Raw genomic sequence first — 11891 nt, 5'->3', positions numbered from 1 at the left:
AGTCATAATTATGCTGTGTATAAGGCAACCCAAAATGTTTAATAAAGTGTATTTTTCTTTTTATCTTCTTCACCACCACTTGTGCCGTTTTCCTACAATTAATTATATTCGGTCAACAAACAATATTCCACATTTAAATAAATAAAAATCAAAGTATCATATTAGAGAAATATCGTCTCAGCCATCGTTTTCAAGAATACCCATATAATTTTGTCACTGATAATTCTTTGTAAATAAATTAAATTTTGTTTTCGGACTAGCGATCCGTATATCAACTACATGCCAAAATTTTGTTAAATTATATCGTTAGTTTAATGCAAAAAAGTGCGATCAAATAAATTCCTGAAGAGTATATTTTGTATCTTATCAGTTATGGAGAATCGTTTATAAATAAAAACTCAACAATGTGTTATATTTTTGAGAACCTGGAACATTCCTTAGTATCTTATTTAAGCTAGTAAGTATCAATGACCATTAAAATGATAATTGCCAACTCTTGGAGTTAGCACTTTTACACAACACGGATAATACATATATTTCCTATTTCACATCAAAAGGCCAATATTTTCGGATCTGATATTGAACATAAATGCAAGAACCCTAAAAAATTTGACTTCGGTAACGTGGGATACCAAATCTGTGATAATTAAGTCATGAGAAAAATGTAAGATTTTTTTAGGCTTATCAAGTTCCTAAATCTGTGTAATAAGGCCTATGATTAATTTTAAGGTTCTTAAAAAAATAGAAAACTGACGGTACAAAACTTTTTTTTTTTATACTGTTTTTGAATTCAACTCCCGTCTGGCAACAAAAACATAAATATAATATAAATTTTATTCATTAATTATTCTTAGTTGTTTAAAATTAATATTGCACATTTTAATCTCCAAAATATTACTAGTTTTATTTTATTTCAAATAATTAACCATCCATTATTAGTTGGTAGCAATAAAGAATGAATAAATATAAAATATGAAACAATTTACTAATTAACTAAAGAAGAAACATTTTGATAGGTTGTAAAAAAAATATCTGGAAATAAGAGTAGCAATAGCAATAATATAAATGTATGTGTTCTGAAACGAACAGAAATTAATGTCAACACTAAGTAGGGGAGTAAGTAAAATTCGTGTGATGTGCGCACCTAAATATATTTTTATTTTCTATAACGAATACTGGTTAAATTTATTTTATAAATAGACTTGGTATCAATGACGGCAATGCTTTATCCCAGGACGTTAACCAACAACTGATCCTCCTGTCGTAATCCTTCCTAGGACGTGAAGGTTCCTGCGGCTCTCGGACGGATTCTAAATATTCCAACTAAAGAGCCAAGGGCCGGCCGAATTCCTAAGTGGCTTTGAATGGGAGCCATTAAGGAGGAAAGTGATGACTCGATCGATGGCAAATGAAAAACAAACAGGTTTCCGCTGATGACAGTGTGGACCGGGGCAAAGGGGCCGCCGCTGCCGGTGCGAGCTCAGCACGCCCGGGGTAACTTGAGTCGGGGGCCGCATCAGCTCCAACCTTAATATATATCAGCCTCATCTTCATTATAGTTCTCAACTTCCACATACAGCCGCTAATTAAATTAATAATTATAAAACATAACTATGGTTAAACTGGACTTAGTGATTCTACAAAACGTAATTGAAGACTTGAGAGGAAGAACATGTGTGACATTTTAGGAAAAAAACTGTTCCTTTCCTTTAAGTTATAAGTAAAGACCGTATTTTCAAGCAATGGCATATTTTGTTTCCTGCCTTCAAATTCTTCAAAAACCTGGACAGAAATTCGAATCATTGAAAACACTTATTTTTTATTAAATAAATCAAAAATTTGTATCCTTTTTTGTCTCAACACTTTTTATTTTTTACCAGTCCAACGTTCCGGCCATTTTAGCCATCCTCAAGGACATCTTCAATTATAATTTCTTCCTCACATTAATTTAGAGTTACTTTTGCAGGCTATTCTGCCCAGGTCATTCATTTATTATAAATTAAAAGCCTATTTTTTAAATTTCAGGTTAGGAGTCCTCTGTTTCGGCATTCTGATGACGTTTTTTTTTGTCACTATAGTTGTTAAATAAATAACTTTTAATTTCACTTAACCTGCATATGAACCATTCAGTTGACGACTCCATAAAATCATTCTTAGTATTTATCAATATTAATTCTATAATAATTAAGCAATGAATGAATGTTTAAGAAAAAACTTTAAAATGCTATGCTTTTGTTTTTCTACTATATTATCTGTTCTGAAACTAGAGTAAGTTAATTTGAAATCAAAGTAGGCCAGTAGGTGAAAATTGTGTGATGCGCGTAACGCACCAGATTATTTTTTAAGGTTATTTATTTCATTTGGAAGAACTGAGTTGATCCTTCTCCCTTAGATCGTTTTCTATCAAAACTGAAAAAAAAAATTATCATGCAACATTAGATTAGGATAATTTTTCATCTAATATTTTCACCTTTCCTTAAACATTTTACAAATTAAAGTGCTCTTTTGAAAATGTAATAAATATTTTAAGATAAATACAAAGCTAAAAAACGATGTGAATATAAAATTCAGAAAATAACTTATGAAAGCACTTATGCAAAAAAAAAAAAAAAATGTAAAATAACTAAATTGTACAATTCGTGATCTTGCCAAGCAAACAGAAATATCATGAGCATGGTTTCGATTTGCGCGAACTAAGGTCGTAACATCGACTGGACAGTGCTTGCCACTACATTATTGAGGTCGCTGCTGGTTCCTAATTATAATCTAAATCGATTGATCATTTTGTATATTTAATTAGTGAATTCAACTTGGAATCCTCACACAAGACTGAAAAGTCAGGAAACTGCAAGTCGATTCCGACTATTACAGCACTTAATAGATAAACGGTCTAAACTTCCAATTCATTACAAAAGACTGATCTACATGACTGTAATAAGGCCAATCTGGACATACGGAGTTGAGCTTTGGGGCTCCACTAAATCATTGAATTCTTCTCGTATCCAATCCTTACAATCCAAAATCCATCCTAAAATCCTCAATACTACTTATTTTATCACAAATAAAATCATCCATAAAGACCCTAATGTTCCATAAGTAACTGATCTATCCCGAGCCAGATATCAATCCTTCCATCATAAACTCTCAAACAACCCATACCCACAAGTTTCTAACCTTTCTTCCTCTTCCATTCCTGACAATCCTCTGAGGCGTATGAAAATAAGATAGGCCTTAAGATCTTCGAATGTAAAACTGTAATTAGTTTGCTATCAATGGGTGGTTTCTCTACATGCCTATATTATACCATAATGATATTACATCAAATTTACTAAATGTATAATAGAAAACAACGTTAAATTGCCACAATATAGCAAAAATTGCACATTTTGCAAATTTAATCTGGTTCGATAATTGATAAACTTTTTCTAATAAATTGAAAGTTTCTCGTATTTGTCTCGTGAATACACGAAGTAGTGTAAAAGATGAGCAGAGTCATTTCATACTTGTGTGAGAGTTTTCCAAATGAATTTGGTAGTGGATCTATCCTATAGGGATAAGTATAATACTATTAAGGGATATAGTATCAGGACCAAGTGTAGGTTAAGTTTAAGTTAAAATATTCCTGGCCGATATAGCTAGTTGTAGAGGTGGGCAGGTTCGTAGCTAACGTATGTTTAGCCTCTGATAAGGGCGGATGTAAGCGGCTCAGGTGTGTTTGCTCGCCCGTGAGCCCACATTTTCCATATCTCTCCAGGCCGGTGTACCCTTTACGGGCAGTTACCTCCAAGGCTTAGCCCAGGATCTTCTCGTCCGAGGAATGTACGTTAATTACTGGAAAGAAGAAGTCTAGCTGGAGGCGGAAGGAGCCTTATCGAGATGCAATGGGCTGTTTCGTAACGGAAAATGAAACGTCTCAAATAAATCAACAGACAATTTTGAATTATATTTTATACATACAATATGAGTTTTAAAAGTTTAATATATTATAAAACAAAGACCTCCAAGTAAATTAATTTATTTATAAAAATATATGCATACAGTAAAACTTAGTTTCTCTTAGAATTAGTGAGATGCTCGGGCGCTGGGCAGGAGGGTGGGCGATACACAGTTCGATTGGTGGAATTTTATTAGTGATAGAAAACTTTGTTCCATGTACTGGTACTGGTGGGGTCTAGTCCGGCTAGTGGGTATAACGGTCCTTATTACCAACCCTTGGGGGCTACATCCATCATACATACATCATTTCTCAAGACTGCAGAGAGATGAATATTAACTGCTTCAGATGGGAATCGAACCCATAACTTCCGAACCGGTAGCTCTTGGACCCAGGACCCCAACGCGCACGTCTTTCACATTTCTTTTAATGTACATTTTTAGTATAATGTACAAGTTACAAGTAACACTTGCCATTTGTGGCCAAGGGAGTTAAGACGTTTACCTTGCCTGCCTCATTACTACAGCGACGCTAGTTCGATTTCGGCCTGAGAGGTTCGACTACTATTTCGTGATGGCCCCACAAAATGAAATATATCCCTAACCACAGTTATAATAGGTTGGTTACCTATAGATTGTCCTCTTCTCCTTTTGTATGTCAGAAATGGCCTGAAAAAGAATAATAAAAATTTTTTACAAGAACACAGAAAGCACGCTGTTGTCTAATAAAGTGTCTGATGGTGACAAAATAAATAATAAAATTGAACAAAATTATTATTTATTTTTTTAATTCTCACTACTTTTCGTACGCCATTCAGAAAATATCATTTTGGTGAATGATTTTCCGTAATGTGCACAACGCTAATGCATATATTATTTTCCTTGGATACCTGTAGTTTTTAATACGAGTATATTAAAATTTTAAATAGCACATACTCTTTATGTGTATATACTTGGTCTTATTAAATCTTATACCTAGCTAAACCGCAGACATTATTTCCCAACCTATTTGGTCCTTTCGTTTCTATCCTTATTTCTTACTTCTTGGGTTACTTGCGTTAATGTGCGCATTTTGACGAAAAAATAAAGGCTAAAATAATACTACAAACTAAAAATAATTAGTCACTAACTATGACACCTCGGCAGGTTTCAGTATTCAGGGACAATATCACGTAAGTGCTGTGTTGTTATTTCAATCCATTATGTAACAATATTAGTCACTGATTATTTTTTAGCTAATTAAGCGTAGTTCTTTTAAGGGTCATATCTGAAAGTAATGAATATTTAATGATATAATTAATTACTCACACCATCAATAATTTGACTAAATAAAGATAAATAAAAAATAAATTGCATAATAGCATTCCACTGAAATTATTTGGTAAATTGAAGAATTTCTAAAATATCATATTTAAATTAGAAAAAAATAATTATTGAATTGCCAATTACAATACAATACAATTTATAATACATTAGCCACTTTTAATAAAGTTTTCGCAATTAAATGAAATAAGTTAGCTATAATTTTAAATTTTTATTATAATTATAATATTTTTATTTAAACAAAATAAAATTTAGAAAAACTGATGATTTCTAGATTCAAGCAACCAAATGTTGACATATTTCGAAATATCAGTTTAATAAAGTCGAAATTCATCTTTGGTAAATATTCAGTAAATTAAACGAGTATCCTCAACCTGCAAATTTCAATTGTCTCTTTTTAAGAACGTTAAATTCAACAATTTATCGTCTGTTCAGATTAACTTTAAAAAATCCTGTATATTCGTTTTCTTATAAATATGAGATTTTATCTAGCAGATTATATCTAGCAGATTTTATCATCTTATTCTGTATTTGTAAAGGTGGTTTAAAAAAAATCCTACAACAAAGTTTTTTACTAAGTCTCAACCGATTAATTTTGTACTAAGCATTTGTTACTATAGGAACCAGTTAATTCCCTCCAAAGGCTATGCTAACTAACTAATTTGTACAAGTTGTTTGCGGAGTCCCTCCGGGCAACCGTACGCCACTAATAGATGTATCATCTGCTTTCGACTAGGCCGGTCGTAAATCTGCCACTGGCCCCGAGGGTTGTGACATGTCCGACGATATGCGACGCCTTCTCGTCTTTCCTAAGAACCCTACTGGTTTGAGGGGTTACATCTGATGCTAACTGGATGGGGAGGTACCGGAGTCGGTAGTGTACCTGAGGATTTTTCGGCTTACAATCGTGTATTTTGTTTTATCTTCATTAATTGCAAGCCGAGTTCCTCTGCTTCTCTTAATAGAGTCTTTGCTTGCCATCTTGATTACTTCCTAGGATCACAATGTTATCCGCGTACGCCAGGACTTTTTGTTATTTTTCCAATATGGTGTAATAAATACAAATATATTGTGCTACAATTTCTTTTCTAATTGTTCAGAATATCAGTCTTCAACTCGCCGTCTAGTTTGAATTTTTTTCAACTATTTAGGGCTAAATTTTCAATTCGTAGTAAAATAAAATGTTAACCGGTGATCACTAATTTTTTTTTTTATATAATAGAGAAATGAATTTAAATTTAAACATATATATATTTTTTTTTTCGTACCCTCCTGTAAAGATTTTATTTGGTATTTAGTACGTACATATAGGAGGTATGCTATATGTATAGCTGGGTATGAAGGATACCTTGGATTGCCTTTTGGCATTATAAGGTTAGGTGAGGGGTCCAATGAAGGTTGTAAACTGGGTTGGCTTACGCTAGTGGATTATTGGAACGGGGAGGGGCCGTTCCGCTGGTAAACATAATAATTATGCTAACACGAATAAACTGAGACTTATACAAGTTATCCAATGTTTTGCAACTTTATCGGGAATATGATTATTTAGAGTTAGATAAAATAGAACTGATTCCGCAAGAGGCAGATAATAGCGATACATAAAGAAATGGCATTATCGATGAGAACTTCTAGGTGGAGCGGACGGCTCGATGGAGTGCTACAACGAGGGCCGGGAGTGCGTGAACTGCGGGGCGATCAGCACACCGCTGTGGCGCCGCGACGGTACCGGCCACTACCTCTGCAACGCATGCGGCCTCTACCACAAGATGAACGGCATGAACAGGCCTCTGGTGAGGCAGCCCAGGCGACTGGTAAGCCCCAGCAAATCCTAACAGCCGCAAAGACTTTTAAGGTTATGAACCCCCAGCTTTTGTCCTCAAGTTTAAACCACATTTTTCTACATTCATCCTCAACCCTCCAAAGACGAGATGTGTACGCCTTTGCAAATATTGGCTCAAGAAGGTCGTACACATACTCACATAGCTAATTTATCTATAGTTAATCTTAACATTAACAACGTGGACTATTGTGGTTTAGACTTAACAAAGTTTTTCTTTAGTAACCATAACCGTAAAAGTTTTGCTATCGGCGGTGGAGAGCTGGGGCGAGCCGTGGCTAAGATAAAATCCATTAACGTAATCCCAAATTGTGTGTTGCAGTGGCTGGTGTTAGTGACGGCTACAAGCCACAGTTATACCAGGCGTCCCCAGCTCTCTACCCTCGATCTCAAGTATCCTCTACTTACGACGACAAACCCAACAGGCGGCTGGTAATTTACTTTATTTCATTATTTTAACAAGTAGTTTTAAGTAATAATTATTATTTTTAGTATTTGTATTCATGAGATAATTTTCATGGAAAGACACAGTGGCGTACCCAGGCAGAGAGGTATCCATAGCTCTGTAAATAATTTTAAAAATTAATTTCTTTCACCATAACACAGAAAAGCATTTCTTACGATTCTAAAACTCTTTTGGGACCTTTTAAAGTAATTAATTTACTAAAATAGCGAATTTTTTTTAAATTATATTTTTTGTTTTTTCGTTTATTGCTCCTAAAGGGTCCATCCTACTGATAAGTTTATACTACAAGAAATTAAACAGCATTAAACTCCGGGTCTAATGAGTAATAATAATAATAATATTATCGATGGTTAATAAGTGAAATAAATTGAGTCAAAAATTGAAGTTTTGATATATTCGATAATAACAATTTTTTTTTAATATCATGGAAACAGTAATTTTGATTTTTATAAGCAGATTTTTATGATTTTATTAAATTATTTGGAGTTTAATTTTTTTTAAAACATTTTAGACTTGAAAAACCAGATAAGTCAAAACTATAAAATCTTGAATTAATGTGTTTTACTTATAATCCATGATATATTTATTTGGTTATGGGCCAACCCCCGAACAGAGTTAGCCTGTAAAATACATACCTACATATATCACTGTTGTTATTTTACAGTAATAGTAAATTGAAAATCATTTATATAAACTAGTAACAAATAATACACCCAAGCTCAGCTATCTATATTTTTCACAGTAAAATGATAGAAAAAACAACTTCACAACATATTTAACAATATAAAAGAAACAAAAACTACACATTCTATTAAAAAGATAAGTATCCAGCTGTAAATAAAAGATGATGATGATTACAGGCGACAAAAAAAAAGGAGAAAAAATTACCTAATTCATAACTTTAATAAAAGAATTTTGAACCAGCAGAAATATGTATCTGTGTTATGTAAGATAGAAACTAATTTTTTTAATTATTTGTAGATGTATGTTTTTTGGACTGGATTTTAGGTCATTATGGAAAATAAAAAAACATTTATTTTTTTAATTAGGAGAGAATTTTATTGTTTTTAAGTTATATTTTACAACAAAATGTATTCTTTTATTGGAAAACTATTTACTTAATACATCAATACTTTAATTGTATTCCTTTTTATTGTTTTTATTTTGTATTCGTTTTTCCTCAATAATTTGGGTTCCTTTCCTCTTCTTCAGGATTATATTAACTTTTTCCTAGCATCCTTGCTAATTATATCCATATAATTTCTATAGATATATATAATAGGCTTTATTTTATAAGGAGACTTAGTCAGTTTAGGTGATATGTACATTTATATGTATATATATACACCTATATCATATATACATAGTCAAGTGATAGTGCAAAAAACAAAATTTGTCTCTATGCAAAATTATAAATATGACAACATACAAATAATATGCATATAATTAACAAACAAATTATGAAAAAGGTAGTGTAATCCTCAAGATGGGACAAGGACTTCAAAACATCGAGGAAAGATGAATAAAAAATATAGATAATAAGAAGGAAAAAACATTTCACAAATATTACTATATTAGGTTAATTTTTTTTTGTATGTTGGGCTAAAAAATAAATCTACTTCAAACACAAAATAGTCTAGCTACACCACTACAAAAATAACTAGTCACTACATATAATACATTCTTAAAATCATAGCATATAATAAATAGATAAAATTATAACACATACATAACATAGTAGAGAACAACAAAAAATATAGTAACTAATATGCTAAAATATATTAGTTAGTAACTAACTTTTATAAACTGATCTGTGGCCTGCTATTGTCATGTAAAATCTCGCTTCAGTGAAGCTTTAGAAATTGGCAAAACTCTCTTTTCAGATATCAGGTTAGATAGAATAAATTATTATCAGAAAAGAGATAAATGTTTTTTATGATTCACTGATTAAGTGAAAAGAACTCTCTCTTTGAAGTAAAAAAAAAAAAAATCAAACACAACACTGAGGTTGTCCGCTACACACATAACGGGTAATGCCCAAAGAAGGCTGAACCAACTGGATGAAGGCTGAACCACCTCTCCTAAAATTCATTTTAAAATCACCACCTCAGCTGATGTCATTAAATTATTGTTTATATAGTTCACTTGTTGTCTGTTCCATAATTGACAGATTTCAATTTATTAGAAAAAATTATACATTAAAAATGAAAGTTATATAAAATCAAAAATTTTACTTCAAGTAAAATATACAAAGAAAAAGTTGTAATTATAATAGCGGATCGTTTTTTTGTAACAATAATAATACTTACATTTTTCTTGAATATTAGTACATGTAAATTAATAGAATTATTTATATTTAAAAATCATCAATGTTCCAAAATAATAATATATCAGAGAACTATAATCAATGAAGAATAAAATAATAAGTTTTTTATTATCATTGTGATTTAAAAATAAAATTTATTTTTACTATCATGATAAACAAAAAAAAACTAGAATAAGTCGGCCAATAGTAATAGATAATTCTTGACAAAGTAATTCTTTAATTAAGTAATAATTTTGAATATTCATGTTTTTTGTTAAATCTAATTTGAAATATTTTTATTTTAGTCGGCTTCAAGAAGAGTTGGATTAACATGTTCTAATTGTGGAACCAGTACGACCTCCCTATGGCGAAGAAACTCAGTCGGAGAACCAGTTTGCAATGCGTGTGGACTGTATTTCAAACTACATGGAGTCAACAGGCCTCAAGCAATGAAGAAAGATAGCATTCAGGTACTTTTTAAATAATGAACTTCATGTATTTTATTGGATCTCTTTATGCAATATAAAACCGTAAGTAAATAAGTAAGAGAGTCTAATGGTCAAGTAGTTTATGATATATTCAAGATTGGACCATCTATTAATACAAGTAGTATGGACATCAATAATTAAAAAATTATAGGATATTAGGTCCAGGTCTATTATGATTAGTCAAATTAAACTATGTATGACATTATAATGTTGTTGATATCAGTAATTAGATTATCTGCAATTAAAAATATTTATATTTAAATGTAATTGTGACACTACAATATTGTTTATAAATAGTTATATCAGTATTTAGATCATTTGTAATTATAAACATTTATATTTAAATGAAATAGTGACATACATCAGTTAATGTGACTAATGATATTAAACCTGGAAAAAATAACATATAAAATTTTAATAGGTGGATGTGAGGCTGTGAATTTGTAGAAAAGATTGTCCTTGAGGGTGGCCAGGTTTGCCGAAATGTTCAAAATTTGAAATATTAATAAAGTAAAGAGTGTTGAGACTTAATTGGATATAATTTATTTTATTTAAATAAAAAAAAAAAAAAATTGTTTTTGAAGTATTACATACAATTTACCATAGACTGTGGTTACTTTTTGACAAGCCTGATAGCTTTGAGGCAGTCTGCAGAGGAACCTCTGTATGCAGTAGCAACTTTGGAACACGTCCATTTCAAAAATAAAACCAAAACTTTTTTCTTGTCAGATGCGCCACTATTCAAGTAAAGTTGATAATGATTTAATTAAAGCACTAACATGCCCTGCACATTATTAGAAAAAAGAAAATATATAAATTTCCTTAAAAGGAAGGGAGTAGTTTTAGATATCTCCTCCCTTACTAAACAGTAAATTCCTAAATTAGGAAATTAGTAATAAATTCATTAGTAAAAAGTAAAAAAATAGTAAAATTTCTAAACTTATTATGTGTCCAGCAACATTCTGATCAAATTACCTCCTTGAACAACCGCTGGTCTAGTAACTATACTTCCTTACAAAGTACTGAGCCCATGAACTTTTCTGGATTGTAGTGGTACATTATTCGTTTTAATATCACTACAATAGTTCTTTTTTTGTTTTATTTTTATTTATTTAATGTTTGTCATTTATTTTTAAAAACTGTTACCATGAAACCATAATATTAATTATTTTAATTATATGCACCAATAATAATATAGGTACTAACATACCAGTGGATTTATTAACGTGAGAATTTTTGAAATGTTCAGTAGTAACTTGATTTTGGTTGGAGTCCTCCGAGGTCCAGCCAGCCTCATTAAGTAGGTACCCTTAATTGGGTAAAAATGTGGCGGTCGAGCGTAATTGTGACCAAATAACCTCCTTGAACAACTGCTGGTCTAGTAACAGTACTTCCTTAGAAAGTACTGCACCCCTAACGCTTCATGAGTTGTAGCGGTACAGATTTAAGTTATTTTTCTTTAACTATCCATATGGTATATGGTATATGAGGTTTGATATCAGTATGGTATCTCAGGGAAGAAAGGGAAGTTTACTATCT

At 31.4% G+C, this 11891-nt stretch overlaps 1 protein-coding gene and 1 long non-coding RNA gene across 6 annotated transcripts in view; one reads left to right on the top strand and one right to left on the bottom strand.

Moving 5' to 3' along the window:
- LOC106679432 (uncharacterized) overlaps window positions 1–11891 on the bottom strand; it is a 205510-nt gene that overhangs the window by 152700 nt on the left and 40919 nt on the right. The gene's annotated exons all lie outside the window — the stretch shown is intronic.
- LOC106679431 (transcription factor GATA-4) overlaps window positions 1–11891 on the top strand; it is a 144789-nt gene that overhangs the window by 127330 nt on the left and 5568 nt on the right. For 2 of the 3 annotated variants that reach the window (XM_067053387.1, XM_067053388.1), the window contains exons 6-7: window positions 6889–7067; window positions 10170–10334. In XM_067053387.1, coding sequence (XP_066909488.1) covers window positions 6889–7067; window positions 10170–10334 — 344 coding nt within the window. Of the gene's footprint in view, window positions 1–6888; window positions 7068–7415; window positions 7526–10169; window positions 10335–11891 lie in introns of all 3 variants that reach the window. The other variant, XM_067053389.1, reaches the window with a different exon arrangement.

This window comes from Halyomorpha halys, unplaced genomic scaffold (genome assembly GCF_000696795.3).
Source record: "Halyomorpha halys isolate HHAL.00 unplaced genomic scaffold, Hhal_1.1 Scaffold202.1, whole genome shotgun sequence".
NCBI lineage: Eukaryota > Metazoa > Arthropoda > Insecta > Hemiptera > Pentatomidae > Halyomorpha > Halyomorpha halys.
Note: the sequence above shows the minus strand (reverse complement) of the source record. Positions and strands in the feature narration are given on the sequence as shown.